Source organism: Eubalaena glacialis, chromosome 18 (genome assembly GCF_028564815.1).
Source record: "Eubalaena glacialis isolate mEubGla1 chromosome 18, mEubGla1.1.hap2.+ XY, whole genome shotgun sequence".
NCBI lineage: Eukaryota > Metazoa > Chordata > Mammalia > Artiodactyla > Balaenidae > Eubalaena > Eubalaena glacialis.
The window spans coordinates 63,470,792-63,489,263 of NC_083733.1; the positions used below are offsets into that span (position 1 = coordinate 63,470,792).

Below are 18,472 nucleotides of genomic sequence, written 5' to 3' on the forward strand. Positions count from 1 at the left end.
GTTGCTGTGCCCTTAAAAGCTCAGCTGTGTTTTATTCACCATTCATCTTACAAAACAATTGTTGAGCACCCTCTATGTGCCAGGCACTGTGCAAGGCATTGGAGATGTGGCTGTGAATGACACAGAGGACTCTGCTCTCAAAGAGCTCACATTTTCAACATAGGAAAAGAAAGATACCATAGACCTATAAACAAGCAAAGATAATTACAGATTGTGACAGGGGCTATGAAGAAAAAAGAGAATGAAGAGAGAGGGGGACACAGAGGACTGGGGAATCCCCCCTAGATTGGGGGTGTCAGCAAGACCTCTAAGGAAGTGACATTTGAATTGATACTGAAGGGTGAGAAAGAGCCAGGAAGAGGGAACAGCAGATGCAAAGACCCTGGGGTATGGAAATGAGTTTGGTGAGTTCCAAGCAAAAAAGCAGACCAGTATTGCTTGAGAGAAGAATGGGGTTGGCGGGGGGGTGGGGGGGGCGTTGAATGATAAGAAATGAGGTCAGAGGAGTTGGCAGGAGGCAGGTTATGTATGTCTCCTCCATGGAGAGAGAGATGGCAGGGTCTGGGGAGGGTCTCAGTGAAGATGTCTGATCAGTGTGTTTATGGGAAGAAGACACTGCAGGGCCTGGAATGCCAGGCTGAGGGGCTGAGACCTTGTCCCAGGGGTACTGGGGAATCACGGAGGACTTTGAGCAGGGAAGGGGCAGGGTCAGCCCTGAGCATAGAAAGATCCCTCTGAGGCCGAGTGGGGGATGGCCTCACATTTGAATCTGAGGTGGAGGCTGGTGAGAGGATCTAGGAGAAAAGAACAAAGCATGAATAGATGGCAGGGCACAGGACAGAGTCAGGATGTAGGAGGGATGAGCTGTGGGGAGCGCTGGGTGAGGGTAGCACCCAGAGAAATGACCCGGCCCCCCCCGCTCACGCCAAGCTGGAGAAGGGGAACCTTCGAGTGAAGCAGCTGAAGCGGCAGCTGGAGGAGGCCGAGGAGGAGGCGTCCCGGGCCCAGGCGGTGCGCCGGAGGCTGCAACACGAGCTGGAGGACGTCACAGAGGCCTCCGAGTCCATGAACCGGGAGTTGAACACTCTGAGGAACCGGCTTCGGTAAGGCCACCCCGCACATGCGCACCCTCGCTCCATAAACCCCAGTATCTCGCTGTCCCCTCATCTCTCTGTGCCCCCCTCCCCATTTTATTCTGTCTCTCCATATCTCCCTATCGCTCACTTTTCTCTCTGCCCCCTGGTCTCTCCTCCCCGCAGACGCGGCCCCCTCACCTTCACCACCCGCTCAGTGCGCCAGGTCTTCCGACTGGAGGAGGGCGTGGTGTCCGACGAGGAGGCGGTGGCGGAGGAGGCGGAGCCGGGGTCTGGGCCACTGCCGGCGCAACCCGAAGGGTCCCCTGCGGCCCCACCGCAGTGACCCTACCCTGCCCGCAGCCACCGGGCCCTCCCTCCCTGGCCCCCTTGGTGCCTGTCCCACGAACAACCCTCTGGCTTCTTGCACTTTGGAAATGGTGCCACCCTCTGGCATGACAGCACTTACCAACCCCACGGGGGGCGGGGGGTCCCCTGAGACTTCCCGTGAACCCCTAAACACAGAGGAGCGGGCAAGCAGGGAGGAAAGGACTGGGGTGCTCTCGCTTGGGAGAAATTCGGGTGTAGTTGGCAAGCTGGGGTCCCATCCAGCTCCAAATCCTTCCTTCAGTTATGAATGATCTATATTAGGAAGGGAGCATGGCTCCCCTGCCCTCCTCAGCCAGGTCTCCCCACGCCCCTTCCCCCTCCCTCTCTCTCCTCCCCCTCCCCCTTAAGTGTCCCCCTTCCCCCTCCCGCTCCCTCTTTCCCTCTCTCTCCGTGTCTTTCTCCACTTAGCCACTGACCCCGGAACTTCTGAGCAACAGCACCCCGAGCCCCAGGCCACCACCAGCCTTTGACCCTTGCAGAGGGGCAAGATAAGGGGACCTCACTCATTCCCCCTCCCCCCATGCTCCCTTCTGGTTGCTCGTGTGTGATCACAGTTCAGTTGGAGTTTCCCATGGGAGTTGGAGGAGGGCCCCCCCCCATACCCTCCCAGACTCCAGACTCTGGCAGAAATAAACTCCAACCCCGACTGGACCCCTCGGGGGCTGTATGTGTTCCTGCAGGGGTGGGGGGACAGGATGGCAAGGGGCAGCGGGTGGAGGGGGGCAGCCTGCTGGTTCTAATCCAACTGGCCAGTGTTGGGGGACCTCACGTGTACCCAGCATTTAATGTGAAAGAACTCATTTTCCCCTCACCCAACCTTCCTCCAAAGTATCCCCTGCATGATACAGATGGGAAACTGAGGCTCAGGGCTCCAGGGTCCCTTGCTCCAAGCCTCTCCGTCAGCAAGTGGCAGAAGGGGTGCTGCACTCTAGTTGACCCTCAAGTCTTTGCAAAGCAATGATAGTAGTGACGGTTGAGCTGTTTGCTGAGTACTATTTGTTTAGCTGAGCTAAACTTGGGACATTAGTCTCAACCCTCAGCACAACCCTTAGAGGCAGGGATTTCATTGCCTTCCAGTGTCTAGAACAGTGCCTGGCACATAGTTGGCCTTAGTATGTTTGCTGAATTAATAGATCACCCCCGCTCGCCCTTTTAGAGTGGTGGAAACAAGCCCAGAGAAGTTGAGAGACTTGCCCAAGGACACACAGCTACTAAGAAATTGAACCCAGTCTGGCTTCAGGGTGGGTAACTCCTGAGCCCACACTCCTTTTCTGGGGACTAGTCACCGGCACATGACCCAGGAGCTCACATGACCCAGGTGCCCTCACAGACTTTCCAGTTAGGGGTGTGGATCCCCATTTTTACCATCAGGGAAACTGAAGCAGGTACTTGCCCCCCCCAAAATCACAAGGTGAGAGCCGGCGATGAGGGGGATGTCTGGACCCTCAAAGTGCAGGCCCTTGCCATCTTAATATGACCCCTGCTCTTCTGTCCCAACCTTCTGTCTGCCCCCAGAGCCCCTAGCCCCATCAGGAGATCTTCTCTGGAGACAAAGAGGATGAAACTTTTAAATGAAAAGGAAACTTTTATTTTGGTGGGGAGTGAGAGGGTGGGTGGGAAGGGGGCATGACACTTTTTATTTGGGGGGGGTGACATGCGGCAGCTTCTGCAACGGGCGGTTCATGCACCCAGGGTGGGCGTGGGGGAGGCTTGGGGGAGGGGCCGTGCCGACCCCTCCCTCCCTGCCCTGGGGGTGGGCTGAGAAGACCCGCCATTAGCACCAGAGTTGGACGATTTGCAGACCTCCCCTCCCCAGACTGACTCCGGGCACCCTCCCCCATCCCTGAGAGCGCCCCCTTGCCACTCCCCCCCACCCCAACCACAGGCCAGGCCCGCCCCGCCCACTTTTGAGTGAGAGAAACTTATTGCTGTGTGTGTGTTGTGTGTTGGGGAGGAGCCGCTGTATTCAGAAAGACCCCCGCTGTTCATTCCTTCCCCAATCACCCCGCCCCCGCCCCGTGTCCGTGCGTTCCCGGAGCGCAGGAGGGGCGCGACATGCGTGTGGGGAGCGCGTCATGCAGCGCATGCGTGTAGTTGCAGGCACCCTGGCGGCCGGGGGGAAAAGGGGAGTCGGGACTAGGAAGTTGTCCCTTTAGCTCTCTCTCTCTCTCCCTCCCCGAATCCCACACTGAGTTGGGGGATGGGGAATGAGAATAACGTGTGTAGAGGTTTATAATGATTGTGACTATTTTTAAAAGCTGAACTAAAAAGCTGGGTACGTGTGGCAGATTGGCGAGCAGGGGGGAGACGTTGGGAAGAGGTCCGTACCCTTTAGAAAAATCCTCACCCCCTTTCCCTGCACCGTTCGGCTTCCGTGAGGGTCAGGGGTATCTGGGGTTTTGTTTTGCTTTAAGAAGTTAAACCCTTTGGCAATATAATCAGTCTCCAACCCCATACCCTGGTGTTTAAAGCCCTTAGCCCTTTGCCCCGCCCCGCCCCACCCCGCTCCCGCCAGAACCCGCCCCACCCCTCACCCCTGGTTCGCCAGGGTTTAGGGTCCAAGGGAAGGATGGGGGGACTCAAAAATGCCCCTTGCATAGGAATCGTTGCATCAAGAATCGTGCTCAGTAACCCCCCCCCACCAATCCTCGGGCGGGGTGTGGGGGGTTCCTGAGGCTGTGGGAGCGGAGGGAGGGAGGTTGCTAATTCCATGGGCCCCCAGCTACAAAAGGGGGAGTCCCTTAAGGATTCTGGGACCGGTGTGGTCCCTGGGCTTGGGGTAGGTAGCGCATCCTGGTAGAGCCAGGATGGGGTATGAGAAATGATTTTGCACCCGCGAACGTGGGGGGTTGAAGAACGCCGGGGAAGGGCGAGCTGGGATCCCAGCCCAGGTGGATATGTGGTTTCCCAAGCTTCTGATATTCCAGCGTCCCTCCACAAGGGAACAGCCTCTACATTTTAAATGTAAACACCTCTAACCTAAATAAACGGTGTCCTGGCCAAGCAGCAATATCTGGACTTAACCGGCTTATGTGCGAAATGCCAGGAAAGACAAAACTTTAAAAATAAGTGTTTGTCCTTGTACTGCCTAAAACCTTAGCACATCGCCAGGGGTACAAATATGACCCTCTGGGAAACATTGGCGTCTATGAAGAAGGTGCCTTTGGGGCACCATTTAAAGAAAGGGGCTCTTGGAGGGGCAGGGTTAGGCATAAGAAGGGGGCTGTCCCGGGAAGGTCGGGTTCCCTGGAATTGCAGACAGGTTGAGCCTATCTTGAAAATTCTAGCGTCAGGGGAACCTGAGGAGGATGTCTGATGTCAGATTTAGGGGTGTCTAGGAAATATCCAGAGTGTGGGAAGGATTTGGAGCATCCCAAAGGCTGAAAGTGAGCTGAAAGGCTGGATCAAGTCTTGGAGGTTTGAGGTGCTGGGATGCAGCTCAGGGAGTGAGTGGGTGGTGGGGCTTGGGCCGGGGTGGGTGGGGGGGCGGTGCGGACAGCATCTGTGTGCAGAGGTTAAGTCCCAGGAGCGTGTGGGGATTTGGAGGATGCGGGATGCCAGACTCAGTCTCAGGAATTCTGGGGGCAGGCCTCATGTGATGGGAATCTGGAGGGGGTGTTGGGGTAGTTTGTGTGCTACGGCCAGAACATCCCAGGAATACCGGGATGGGAGGTCTGAGTCCATGCAGCAATAGAGGCGAGCAGATCCCTGGGCGTGGGGTGGGGGGTGGGGGAGGAGGATGAAAGAGTGAAATTCACCAGAGGGATGCTCCTAAAGGCTGAGGGAGCAGCTGTCCTCAGCCCACCCCTCCCCCCGTGCCTCCGCTTCTACCGTCTGAGCTCAGCTCCGGTTTTTGGCTTGGCTGACTGTTCCTCCTTCCCCCACATTGCTGCTAATTTTTTTTTTTTTTTTGGTGATGGGTTGCCCTCCTGGGGTGAAGGGTAGGAGGCTAGGAGACCCTCCGGTAGCTTAAAGGCCAGCCCGACCCCCATGGAGGTCCCCACCCGCTTCCCAGAATGCCCCTTCCCTCGCACGCGGCATGCAGCCCCTGGCGGCTTATTGCTGAGGTGGAGTTGGAGAGGGCGGGGATCCAGTTTGGGGGAGGCATGCAGAGTAGAGGGGAGGCGCCCCAAAATGTAATTGGTATAATTTGGACGTATTTACACGAGTCGATTGCGGGGGGGGGGGGTTCCTATGGCTCATGGAGACCTGAGAAGGCTTTTTTTCAGGAGGGGCGAAGAGTTGGGGGAATGGCCTTTGGCTCCTCCCCACCTCCATCCTGGGGGCCCAAGTGGAGGTGAGGGGCCCGGGGGTGTCTGCTGGCATCGTCGTCTCGGTTGCATATTATTAATGACTGTTTGATTTTTTTTTTTTAAACCCTTTTCCCCACCCCCCACCCCCAGCTCCTTTGACCTTCTTCCCTGTCACCCCCGAGTCCCCCCACGGGGGGGAGGGGAGCGCTAGAGGATGGAGGGCAGGGTTGGGGGAGCGCGGCGGGCGGCCCTGGGAGAGCCAGGGGGAGTGGCAAGGGGGGCGAGGCGCAGGGACACCCCGCTCAGGCCCGCGATGCTGCTCACGCTGCGGGATTTCTCGTAACCTGGTGGTGGGGGGGGGGCGAAGGGCAGAAACACGGGGAGGAAGCAAGGAGATAGGGGTGCAGGGGGAGGGTCCAACAGACAGAGGGACCCCAAGACAAAGAGAAGCAGGAGGGAAACAGAAGGGATATGAGATGGAGAAAGAGAGAAGACAGAGACAGGAAAAGGCAAGAGACAGCAAGAGATGGAGAGGGCGAGTCAGAGAGAGAAGGCAGGCGACAGAGACGGTGAGGGAGACAGGATAAGAGACAGAGAGACAGACACCAAGACACAGAGTGACAGATGGCAAGAGACGGAGAGATGAACAGAGGCGGACCAAGGAGACGGAGAGAGAGAAGTGAACAAATTGGACAGTCAATCGGCATCAAGGAGAAAGGTTCAGACATGGGGAGGGGGGAGAGACTCAGGGTCAGGAGGCAGGGTGGCAGCCACCAAGCCTCCCCCCCTACCCCCACCGCAGCCCCCCTCAACTCCCCTCCCCCCTGTTGGCCCCCTCATCTGAGGCAAAAAGGTGGGGGGCAGCGAGGCAGATGGTGGGCAGCACGGGCGTGGGGAGGGAGCGTGGGTGGAATGCCAGTGGGGGAGCAGCCGGTGGAGAGGCCTTGGGAGGGAATGCGTGGGGCTGCAGGGGGTAGGGGGCTAACCTAGATGTAGAGAAATGAGGACAGGCGGGTGGGGACGCTGTGAGGGGCTGAATGGGGTGCAAGTTGGCAGTGCCCCCTCCCCGGGCGGGACGGGGCTGGTGCAGGAGGACACCTCCAAGAGCAGTCTGATGAGGGCAAGACTCAGCTGAAGGCTGTAATGGGGTATCTTTAAAGGGTCATGAAGCCTTTAAACAAGAACCTTCTGATGGGAAGGTCCTGACAATGTCTTGATAGTCAAAGGGATCTAAGGCTTAGGGGCACATGTGGGGTTTCTTGAAAACTTAGGAATGTCTGAAGAGTTCTGCCAGTGTCTGGGCTCTTCTAGGGCTTTGCTAGGCAGTACCAAGGGGTCTGTCTTGACGAGGGCATCTTGACTGTTGGCGAGAGGGCCTGGGGGAGGTTGGAAGCCCAGTATCTTGGGGACACCCCCTCCCAGCCATACCCAATTGCTAACCTGGGGGGAAGGGGCAGGGGGGGACCGAGGGTCTCGCGAGGTCTCAGGCGGTGACAAGAGCTGGGGACAGAAATACACAGAGTCACGGGGGGGGAGGGTGGCCAAGGGGAACCCCCAACACAGCCTCACTGTTGGGGGGACGGAGAAAAGCCGAGATCTCTTCCTCCTCTCTGGTGTTTTCCGGGGGAGGGGAGCAGTGAAATGGGGGCGGCCAGAGACATCAAATATGGAAGGAGCTTCCGGGGTGGCTGAGGGGGAAGGGGAGGATGAAGGAAGAGAGGAGGGGGAGGGCTGGGGAGGACGGGGGAGCGCAGGTCAGATGCGGGAATCAGGTGGTTGGTGAGGGGAGATGGAGAAGGGAGGGGTCATGGGGCGGGTGAGGGTCAGGTCAGGAGGAAGGATCTTGGTTGGGGGGGAATAGTGGAGGGTGGGTCCTGGAGGGGAAGGTTAGAGAGGAAGGGAGGCGCGTGGAAGGGGGAGGGATCCAGGACCTTGGGGAAGGGAGTTCAGTCAGCCCCATCAGCTCCAGCCATAATTTGAGTTCAATGAATGGATTTTGGCATCCGAGGCAAGAGAAGCAGAGAACTCCCCCCAGCTGCCCCCCCAGTCCTCCCTCACCCACATTCCCGAATCCTCCCCCCTCCCCCTGCCCCTCAATTCCATAGGGGCCCATCCAGACCTGGGGGTGGGGAACAAAGGGAGGTGGGTAACAGGACTGGGTGCAAGCAGGGGGAGGGGTGAGATGGGAGCAGGGAGGCAGGGGGTTGGTAATGAGATGAAAATGGAGGATGATGGAGGTGGGGGGCGGGTTGCAACAAGGAGAAGTCCGGGGATGGAACAAGAAGAGCCAGACAGCCCCCTCTGGACTAGGAGCCCAGAAGCCTGGGTTCTTGTCCCCCATCTGCTCTGTGGCTGGGGGTTGGCCATGGACCTCCCTGAACTTCTGTAAAACAAGGGCGTTTAGATGCGGCTGTCCTTGGAGGCTCCCTAAGTCCTGCTGTGGCATCTCCTTAGGCTGCAGGTAGGGATTCTTTAGGATGTATCTCTGTATTGAGTAGGGAGATTCCACAGGCATGTGTTGAATGAATAAGCGATGGATCAAATGCTTTCAGGTGGCCTCCCATCATTTTTAAGATCAAATCCAGCCTCTCACCATGGCCAAAAATACCTTCCCCCCCAGACTCCTCCCCTCTCCCCTAGGCCACTCAGCTCCAGCCACACTTCCCTCCTCCCTGTTCCTTTAACAGACCAAGCTCATCCCACCTCAGCACCTCAGGCAGCACCTCAGGGCCTTTTCACTTGCTGTTTCTTCTGCCTGGCTGGAGCTTTTTCAGCTTTCAAGTTTCATGTCACCTTCTCAGAAAGACCCTCACAGACCCCTTATCTGACCTGGCCAGAGTAATTATCCTTTTGTTTGTTTTCTGCTTCCTCCAGTCATGGAGTGGCAGACATTCGCTGTAAAGGGCCAGATGGTCAATATTTTCGGGGCTCTGTGGGCCATACCATCTCGGTCGAAACTATTCCAGTCTTCGGTTGTAGACAGTGGCTGTGTTCCAATAAATCTTTATTTACAAAACAGCTGGTGGACACATTTGGCCCGTGGCTGTAGTATGTTGACCCAGGCTCTAGAGTAGCAACTCTGTGATGGCAGATTCTTGCTTTGTGCCCTGCTAAATCTCCAGTGCCTGGAATTCTACCCTCAATCATTAGTTGCTGCATGCATGAATGAATGAATGAATGAATGAAGTTAGCGGTTAGCTGGGGTTGTTGTGAGGATTACAGAATATATGTTAGATTCCTGACACGTGGAAAGTGCTTCGTTATGTTTGCTGAATAATTCATCTACTGTCTCCTCACTCTATCTCCCTCACCTCCCCAACTGGCCAGTCCTGACCCTGCCCTCTTGACCCCTGGCCCCCCGACTCTCTCTGTCTCTTTCCTTCTTCTCCACCCGCATAGCCCTGACCCCGGCTCAGGCTTTGTCCTCTCCCCCTGGACCCTCATCCCAGCCTCCTCCCCAGCCTCCTGACCTGCATTCTCCCCACTCCGGTGCATCCTCACAAAGTCCCAGAGCAGACTCGCCCCTCCCCAGATCCCGGGACAAGGCTCCTCAGCCCAGCCCTGCTTTTTGGCCTCAGTTCTAGGTCTGTGTCTGCCTCTCCCCCAAACTGAGAGCTCGTGGAGGGCAGGGGTGCGGTTGGATTGCTCACTGTTGAATCCCCTGGGCCTAGCACTGCACCGGGAGCCTGTGTGTGCTTTGTAAGTGCTGGCCAATCCACAAGTGACTGGATGAGTGGCTGAGTCTTTCTCACCCCAACCTGCACCCAGAAGAATGTCCTGGGTGTGTACCCCATTTTCTTGATTAAATAAACAAAAGCAAAACCAAGGGGGGAGGCAGGGAGAGAGATGTGGATGGGGCTGAGAATGGGGGTCAGTCGTAAGGGCGGGGAGGGAGGTCAGGCACATGGTGGGGAGGGTTGGGCTTAGTTCTAGGGGTTAGTGAGGGGCACCGCAGGTCCTGGGCAGGTGGGTGCAGGGCCAGTGTCAGGGCTGGGGGTTAATCAGATGGAGCTGTTCGGAGTGAGGGGACAGGAGTCTCGGTCAATGGGGGCTGCATGTTCTCAGATGGGTTAGTCGGGAGGGAGGGGGTTCAGAGGGTGGGGGCTACTTACCCTGGGGGGGGGGTTCGTCCACTAGGGGGATATCCAGGCTGCAGCGTTGGCGTTGAGGTCGGGCAAGAAGCTTGGGGGGCCTGGCTTACGCCAGTCTTGGGGGGGCAGTGGGGGAGCACCAGTGGCTGGGGGTGGGGGAAGAGGCCAGAGGGTCGGGGGGGGGGGACATGGAGATGGAATAAAGACAGGTGAAGGGTCAGTGGTGAGGAAATTTGGGGGAGGGCGTCTAAGAGGAAGGGAATTTGGGGCCAAGAGATGGGGGAAGGGATGTCCAGCACCTCCTCCCTCATCTCCCTCTCCTCCCCTCCCCTGGGGGAGGGGAGGAGAGGGAGGGTCCCAGGGGGCCAGTGGAGGGCACCTCACCTTTCCGGATGGAGCCATCAGGGGAAGGGGCATAGTCAGTGAGGAGGAAGCAGGCTCGGTCCCGGCTGTAGCGGCCCCGGCTCCCGGGGGTGACGGGGCTCTTGTCTTCTGGTGACATGGCGGGCTGGTCAATAGCCGGGCAGTCCTCGTGGGCAAGCGCAGCTGCTGCAGGGTCCCCGTTGGGGCGGGGATCTGTGTCCCGAGGGTCAGACAGAGACACAAAGGAGAGAGTGAGGTGTGGGAACTCACAGAGAGGGCAAGGTCAGCAAGGAGAGGTGATGGAGGTGCAGGTTGTTAGGGGGTGTGGCTGGTGGGTTGGGGGAGCGGGTCATGGGTGGGGAGGGTGTTGAGTGTCGGGAAGGACAACAGGGTAGGGAAGGGCATTGAAGGCTAGGAAGTGGGGGTCAGGCGGGGTGTTGGGTGCTGAGAAGGGCAGGACTGAGGTAGGGTGTCGGGTGTTTGGAGGGACAGGGACGGGGGAAGTAGTTGGGAAGTGAACTGGGTGCTGGGAAGGAGGCTGAGACAGAGTGGAGGGTGGGACGGTTGGTTGAAGTGGACCGAATAGGGCACAGCTGGGGTAGGGTGCATGGTTTGGGATAGGTTTGGAGGGATGGCTGGGAGGGATGCAGGGGGCTGGGAGGTGGTAGTTTAGGGAGGGGTGTTGGACGCTGGCAAGGGCACAGTGGGAGGCGTTGGGAAGGTGACAGATGAGGGAGGGGGGAGGTGGGGGTCCCCCAGGCTCTGACTTTAGCTATTTTTAATTGGTGTGAAACTGGGTCAGCGGCTGAGGGAGCAAGATGGGGGCCGGGCGGCCCAGCTCCCTTTCTTGACCTACTTAAGGCATGGGGGTGGGGCCCCCCAGCCTCTCCCTTCCACGGGACCGATGCCCCAGTCACTGCCTCTGAGACACAGACGCCCCTGGGGGGAGAGATGAGCACAGGCTCAGTCAACTTTCCTCTCCCCTCACCTCCTTCATCAGACACTGCAACAGTCCCCTGGCCTCTGTCTCTGGCCCTTGATTCCCATGTGAGACTCTCTCCCTGTGCTCTGAACCGCCCCCCATCTCTCTTTCTCTAAGTCCCTCTCACCATATGGCTGATCACTCTGCCCCCCGCCCCCCTGGTTCCACTGAATACCTTGGCTGCAAGTCTGTCTCTCCCCAAAACTCTCTTTCACACGAAATCTCTGTTTTTCCATCACTGTCTATTTCCGTGCCTCTTCTCTGGCCTCGGCAATTGCTATTCACTTTCCTCTCTTCCGTCTCTGTTGCTGACCACCCCATCTCTCTGGAGTCTCAGCAACTACCTCCTGCCCCCCTCACAACCTCCCCACCTCTGCCTGCGCCCCCCACCTCCACCCCTCGCGCCCTCTCCTCACCTGCCCGGTTGATCTCAATCACTTCCTCCTGAGCCAACGGGCAAGGCTCCCCAGGGGCAGGCAGAGGAGGCAGCCCCATGATCCCGAGCCCACCCGCTCCCCCCCTGAGCAGCCCGGGGTGCGTGTGGGGCCCTGGTGGGTAGGCCCCTGCCACAGTCACCCCCATGGAGGGCGGGGTGATGGGTGGTGGAGGGCTGATGCTGCCGCTGCTATGATGAGGATGGGGCGGGGGCGGTGGCGGTGGGTCGGGCTTGCAATAGTTGGGCGAGCCGGGCTGCGGGGGCCGGGGAATATGTTTATTCTTCTTCTTGGGCAGCTTCTGTTTGGCCATGGCCAGCGAATAGTACATGCCAAAGTTGTTGACAATGACGGGCACGGGCATGGCGATGGTGAGCACCCCAGCCAGGGCACACAGCGCCCCAACCAGCATCCCTGACCACGTCTTGGGGTACATGTCTCCGTAGCCCAGGGTTGTCATGGTGACCACGGCCCACCAGAAGCCGATGGGGATGTTCTTGAAGTAGGTGTGGTTGGAGCCCAGGATGTCATCGGGGTCAGCGCCAATGCGCTCAGCATAGTAGATCATAGTGGCGAAGATGAGCACACCAAGCGCCAGGAAGATGATAAGCAGCAGGAACTCATTGGTGCTGGCGCGGAGAGTGTGGCCCAGCACGCGCAGCCCCACGAAGTGCCGCGTGAGCTTGAAGATGCGCAGGATCCGGACAAAGCGGACGACCCGCAGGAAGCCCAGCACATCTTTGGCGGCCTTGGAACTGAGGCCCGAGAGCCCCACCTCCAGATAGAAGGGCAGGATGGCCACACAGTCGATGATGTTGAGGCTGCTCTTGAGAAATTCCACCTTGTCTGGGCAGAAGGTGATGCGCATGAGAAACTCAAAGGTGAACCAGACGACGCACACACCCTCCACGTAGGTCAGGAAGGGCTCCGTCTCCACCTCCACATTGGTGATGTTCTCCGGCGGAGCCCCCGGGATCGGGGAGGCCTGCGTCACTGTCTTGTTGCTGATGTGGATGAAACCCTCGTGGGTCTCCAGGCAGAAGGTGGTGATGGAGATGAGGATGAAGAAGAGGGAGGCGAAGGCCACATACTGCGGGGCAGGACAGGAGAGAGAGGGCAAAAGGTGACCCAGGCATCTGGTCAATTAGCCATCTCCCTGAGACCCTCCCAGTGGCCCCTTTCCCAGACACAAACTCCAGGGAAACCCAGGTGTCCCAACCCCAATGCCTCCATCACTTCTTGCATCCTGTTCTCTCTAAATCTTGCAAAAGGATCAGGGGCAGCTCTCCCCCAGCTCGGGAGAAGAGCTGGCCCCAGAAGCAGCAGCAGATGGGCCACTTCTTTCCTGGAAACAGCGATTTCTGGCTCCTTGCTCTGTCTCCTAAACCATCCCTCCCCCCCTCCTGTTCCCTGTGTCGTATCTCAGGGGTCCCTGGCAGGGTCCAAGCATTCTGCTGGGGGATGTGGGTAGGGAGACTAAGATCATACATCCTGTGTCTCAGAGGCTTTGGGGCTTAGCTTGGAGCTGAGGGAAGGCGAAGGGGAGAAGGTGGGTCGGAGGCAGAACCAGGAGGTGGTTAAGAGTAAGAAAGCCTGGGTTTGAATCCAGCTTTTTCCCTGCCTAATTGGGCAAGGAGATTAAGCTTTCCGAACCTCAAATTTTTTACAGGATTATTGTAAGGATTACATTAGATAAGTATACAAAGGGCCTGACTCCAAAACCAGTGCTTGGTCTAGTGTTTGGAACTTAGTAAGGCTTGAGCCGTTATTAGGGTGTTGGGGCATCAGTTAAAGGGAGCCAAGGTTGAGGCCTCAGATAGTTGCCGGTGTTTAAGGACCTTGATGCTAATGACTGGGTCTCAGAAAAGAGAGAAGGCTGGGTGAGGCCCTCACCCAGAGAGAACAGCGCAGAGTTGGACCCACAGAGGGGAGGAGGGGTGTTAGGTCCCTGAAGGAAGAAGGAAGTGAAGGGTCAAGACTGAAAAAAGGGAAGATGATAGGGGTGGGGTTTAAGGCTCTGGAAAGGAAGGGAATGTCAGGGGCTTGAACATAGGGGAAGGGGAGAGGGCAGGGCTAGGTCCAAGGAGAGGTGAAGGGGCTTGTCAGAGGTTCAGAGATATGGGGGCGGGGGTGCCTGGTTCATTTCAAGATGGGGAAGGACCAGTGTCCTGAGCCCAATGGTGTGGGTTTTGATGAAGGCCTTGAGAAGAGACAGGGTCAAGATCTTGGAGAAGGCCCCTAGAAATTGTAGTTGGCTTTATCAGATATGTAGAAGGGAGGTCGAAGGAGTGGGGTTAGTCCTTAGAGAAGGAAGGGGATGGGCTTTGAGGCAGAGGGGCCTTTAATCAGATGGATAGAGGAGAGAGGGCCTGGGGTGCAAAAAGAGGAGAGCCAGAGTTGGCTCCCGGGCCAGCACTGTCCCTCTCTGCACTCTCTTTCCTCCACGGGATGGGGGGCAAGGTCCGGGCTTGGGAGACCTTGACTTTAATCTTAAGTGCAGAGCCGAGAGGCGGGCCAGAGTCCGCCTCAGAGATGACCCTAGATCTTGGGGTGGGCGAGGGACTCAACTCTGGCCCTCTGCCCCGCCCCCCTCTTCGTTTCTCCGCAGTGGTTTAAGAGGCCAGAGGCCTCCGCAGAGCGCATGCCTGGTGCTCCCCCGCCCCGCTCCGAGCCGGGCGCAGGGCGCAGGTTGCGGCACCGCAGTGGGGGCGGGCCGGACGGACCAGGGGGCGGGGCGCGCGGGGGGCAGCACCACGGACAGCTCCCCCACTGCAGTGCGCAGCCGCAAGGCCTGAGAGCTGTCTTAACCCATTCCAGGCCGTGGCCGAGCAGGCAGTGCGCAGCCGCAGTGCCGCTTCACAGCGGGAGGCCACAGGCCAGGAGCTTGATTAACTCCTTCCCTCCCGGGACACAGAAAGAAAGGTGGGCACCCGTCGCAGTGCGCAGCTTAGAAGCTGGACAGCGTCAGGAGCCCCTTGTCCAGAGATGCTTCAAAAGCAGAAGGGGTAGGAGGGCATGGAGTCCCTGTAAGAAGGAAAGGGGAGATTATGGGGAGAGGAGTGAGGGGGAGGTAGAGCCGGACCCTCCACTTTGCATTGGCCTCAACTCTCAACCCTCCAACTCTCATTTGGCGGCTAGAAGATGCTTGGCACTACGTGGACACTCAAAACACATCTGTAAAGTAAATGAATGTCCCCCGTAGCTGTCCCAGACCCCTAGTTTCACCTCAGAACACTTCAATGGGGTCACAAGAGGGAAAGGCTCCCCAGGCCATGGGGGGAGGGTGCCGCTCAGAGGCCTGAGGGGGCATATAGGGCCACGTCCTTTCTGCACCTCCTCTCCCCCACCTCCCCCCACCCAACCCCAAATCTTGCCAACTCAGCGCTTCCCGGGGACCAAACTTTATGCGGTGCCTCCGGTCCCCCTCCCCCTCGCTCCCTCCCCCGGTGCGAATGCGGCACTGCGGGTCCTCCGCGTCCTTCCCGGCCCAGGACGCGGCACGGTGGGGGGAGGGTGCCGGACCGCCTCCTCCGGGTGTTTGGGTCCCCAGAAGGCTAGAAAGGGGCCTGGAGTCTCTCCTCTTTCCCTCCTCTCTCTAATTCCCCACCCCCCATCTTGAACTGTCCTCTCCTCCAACACAGGGAGGAAGTTAAGAGGAGGAAGAGGTTCAAATGAGAACCAGGGGGAAGGGTAGCTACTTAGCCTGGGAAGTTACAGATGTTTGAGGAAAGTTTTTTTGGGGGGGAGACGAAGAGAGCTTTGGGGGAAATATGGAATTTTGAGAGAGATAAGACTGGAGAGAGGAGAAGGCTGGAGTGTGGGCTCTTTGGTTCACTTTGCGGGAGGCGGAGGGGGGTCTGAGAGGCCCAGTCCTGTGCTTTGGAATGGGTAGTGGAGGGGGGCATTAGGAAAGGGGAAGTGAGCAGGGCTTGGGGAGGGGGGTCAGGTGGAAAGATACCAAGGTAGGTCAGAAAGACCTGGGAGCTATTTTGAGGAGGAAGCTTTGGGGCTGATAACTTGAGGAGAGTCCCGAGGATTGAGGTTAGGTAAAGTTCTGGAGCAGGAAGGAAAGTCATTTACCCACTAGGAAAGAGGCTGGGAAGCTGAGGGTGGGGGGAGGGTGTCCCAGAGATAGACAGTGGGCTATGCAGTTTAAACGATGAAGGAAGAAGCTGGGAGAATCTGTGGATGAGAGAGAAGCTATTCTGGAGGGCATATGGGAAGTTCTGGAGAGGAAAGGCATATCATGGGGGCTCAGGACTCTTCTGGAGACATTGAGGAGGAGTGTGAAAGCCTTGGGGGAAGTCTCGAGCTGTATGGGGAAATCCTCGGGAGGGGAGTTGGTGTGGAGGATGCAGGAAGGGACGTGAACACAGAGGGGGCAGCAGGGTCCCAGGAGAGAAGATGCCCAAGACTCTGTTGCAGTGAGGGGGAAGTATCCTAGCCAGAGCAAGTGGTTTGGAGGTTCAGAGGAGTCCAGGGGACTCTGAGATTGGGGTGGGAACTATTCTGAGACTTTAAGGGCAGAATAAGCAGGGGGGGTTCAAAGATAACCAGGAGACTCAAACTTGGAGAGAGGGAGGGGATGTGGAGACGGTCAGAAGGAGAATCAGAGGTGTTGGGAGAGCCTGCAGGACTGAAGGCTGGAAGCCAGAGAGCAGGCTTCAGAGGGTCTGCAGGGGGTGGAGACAGTGTTCACAGGGACTGGGACACTTTGAGGGTTAGGAAGAGATGTCTTCTGAGGATCTAAGGAGGTCCAAGAAACTGAGGGCTGTACAAGGGTCTTCTGAGGGTCTGAGGGGTGGCCAAGAGAGGTGAGAAGAGGTTAAAAGGGGCTAGGAAGACTCTGAGGGTTGAGGAAATGTCTTCTGAGGGTCTCAGGAGGGGTCCAGGAAAGGCAGATGTGGGGTTGTTCAGGGGGTGTGTTTAAGAGATTCACGGTCGGAAAGGAAGTTTCTAAGGGCCTACGATGGCCTAGATAAGCAGGGTGGGGTTTAGAGAGGTCTGGAGTATTCTGAAGGTTGCAGAGAGATCTTCTGAGGATCTGGGGATGGCCGGGAGAGGGGGGTGTGTTCAGAGTACGGGAGACTAAGAGGCTGGGAGGCCGAGAGACCAGGAAGGGCTGGGAAGGGCCAGGGATTAAGGGCGAGGATGGGGCGTTTCTGAGGGTCTGGGAGCTCCAGGAGAGGAGAGGGGGATGGGGGCTCCGAGAGCACGCTCACCCTGGCGGCCCGCGACGAGTAGGGGTCCTCGAAGAGCGCCCACACGCGGGGCTGCCAGCGGCGCCACCACGTGCCGCCCGCGCCGCCCGCGCCCCCTGGCGGGCCCCCGGCGCCGCCGCCAGCGTCCTGGAAGCAGAGGCGCTTGAGCTCGCCGCCCGCGCCGTCCAGGCCGCCGCCGCCCGCGCCCGCCTCGTCGTCCAGGCCCGCGTCATGGGCGCCCGCGGCGTTGGCAGCGTTGGCGGCGCCCGAGGGGTCGGGTGCCTCGAAGGAGTCGAGCGCTTCCTCGGCGTCCCGGTGCTGCCGGTAGGTCATCCAGCAGCAGGCCTCCACGTCGGTCTCGTCGATGCCCCAAAAGCCGAGCTCCTCCTCGAAGAGCGGCCCGCACACGTCGGCCGGGCAGTGCAGCTTGCCAGTGCGGTAGTAGTTGAGCACGTAGGCGAAGACACCCGGATGCCGGTCAAAGAAGAACTCGTCGGCGCCCGGGTCGTAGTCGAAGCGCGCCGCCGCCTCGGGCTCCGTCAAGCCGGCCAGTCGCGTCCCCGGCAGGGTGCGCAGCGTCGAGCGGTACGTCTCATGGCGCACGCCGCCCACGTTGATCACGATCTTGCCACTGTCGCCACCGCCGCCGCCGTGCCGCCCCATGGCCGCCGCCGGCAGCCCGGGGCATGGCTCGGCGCACCGGCCCCCGGGCCCGCGGGGTGCCGGGGTGCCCGCCGGGGACGCGGCGGGGCCTGGCTGCGCAGGCTGCTGCTGCTGCTGCAGCGGCGGCGGTGGCGGTGGCGGCGGGGGCAGAGGCAGCGGGGACTCGGACGGCTGCGGCGGCGGCGGCACCGGCTGCTGTTTGCTGGACCCCTGGCGCCCGCGGAAGGATGAGACGCAGACTGAGCTCAGCATTGGATGGGGGGGCGGAGAGGGAGGGGCGGAGTCTCAGCGGACGGGGCCGCAGGGGAGAGAGATGTGATTGGGTGAGAGGAGGGGATGGAGGGAGAGGGCGGGGCCGCAGGGAGGGAGAAACTGAATTGATTGGCCTGGGAAGAGGTGGGGGCGGGGCTAAAGCTGAGAGAAGGGCCCGGACTCCAACTCCGCCTAGCTGGTCGGGGCGGGGCCGCAGATGGAACACACCGATTGGGTCTTTCTGAGATAAGGGGCGGGGCCGAGCGAGGTGTTAAGGCGGGATGGGAGGCTAAAGTTGCCTGGTTTGGCAGCACTGGGAGAACAGAGGAGGCGGGGCTAAATATAAGGAAGAGATCTGATTGAACTAAAAAAAGGAGCGCGTCGGGCAGAGGAAGGGGACAAGTCCGAGCTATTTAAAGGGGCCTGACTGTCCGTGACTGGCGGAGTCAGGGGCAGAGCCACAATCGGGGCGGCCGTCTGGATTGCATAGAGACGGACCTAAAGAGCTGGCAAGCAATACCCGGTGAAGTGGGGCAGATGGAGACTGCCGGGTTGAGCTCCTAACATTGACTGGACGGGGCAGAGAGGATCTTAAGAGGCAGCGCCACAGAAATTAGAAACAGTCCTAATTGGGCTGGGAGAGTGAGGGGGCGGGACTGAATGAGGGGCGGGAACTGGAAATGGAGAGTGGCACTAGACTGGACTGAAAGGGGACACGGCAAGGGGAACAGGGACTGAGACCCAGTGAGAAGGGGCGGAAATGGGCGAGG

At 58.9% G+C, this 18,472-nt stretch overlaps 2 protein-coding genes across 5 annotated transcripts in view; one reads left to right on the plus strand and one right to left on the minus strand.

Annotated features, from left to right (window-relative positions):
• Nucleotides 1-2,104, plus strand: part of MYH14 (myosin heavy chain 14) — a 91,956-nt gene extending 89,852 nt beyond the window's left edge. For both annotated transcript variants that reach the window (XM_061173733.1, XM_061173734.1), the window contains 2 exons: nt 931-1,103; nt 1,260-2,104. In XM_061173733.1, coding sequence (XP_061029716.1) covers nt 931-1,103; nt 1,260-1,419 — 333 coding nt within the window. In that variant the 3' untranslated portion in view covers nt 1,420-2,104. The remainder of the gene's footprint in view (nt 1-930; nt 1,104-1,259) is intronic.
• A 3,819-nt stretch (nt 2,105-5,923) lies between these two features.
• On the minus strand, nt 5,924-17,702 carry KCNC3 (potassium voltage-gated channel subfamily C member 3). 3 transcript variants are annotated; one of them, XM_061173767.1, is made up of 5 exons: nt 16,809-17,702; nt 11,569-12,676; nt 11,023-11,025; nt 10,192-10,383; nt 5,924-6,060 (listed from the first exon to the last, which is right to left on the minus strand). In XM_061173767.1, the coding sequence occupies exons 1-5, from the start codon at nt 17,700-17,702 to the stop codon at nt 5,924-5,926; spliced, it is 2,334 nt and encodes a 777-aa protein (XP_061029750.1). The 3 variants fall into 3 exon arrangements, with proteins under 3 accessions (XP_061029750.1, XP_061029749.1, XP_061029751.1); XM_061173766.1 differs by lacking the exon at nt 11,023-11,025; XM_061173768.1 differs by lacking the exons at nt 5,924-6,060; nt 11,023-11,025 and adding an exon at nt 9,850-9,953.
• Nucleotides 17,703-18,472: the final 770 nt, after the last annotated feature.

Coding starts and splice junctions, on each gene's coding strand:
- KCNC3 (XM_061173767.1), bottom strand. CDS start 17,702: ATGCTGAGCTCAGTCTGCGTCTCATCCTTCCGCGGGCGCCAGGGGTCC. Junction 12,677..16,808: donor ACTCGTCGCGGGCCGCCAGG/GTGAGCGTGCTC, acceptor CCTGCCCCGCAG/TATGTGGCCTTCGCCTCCCT. Junction 6,061..10,191: donor TGATGGCTCCATCCGGAAAG/GTGAGGTGCCCT, acceptor CCCCACCACCAG/GTTACGAGAAATCCCGCAGC.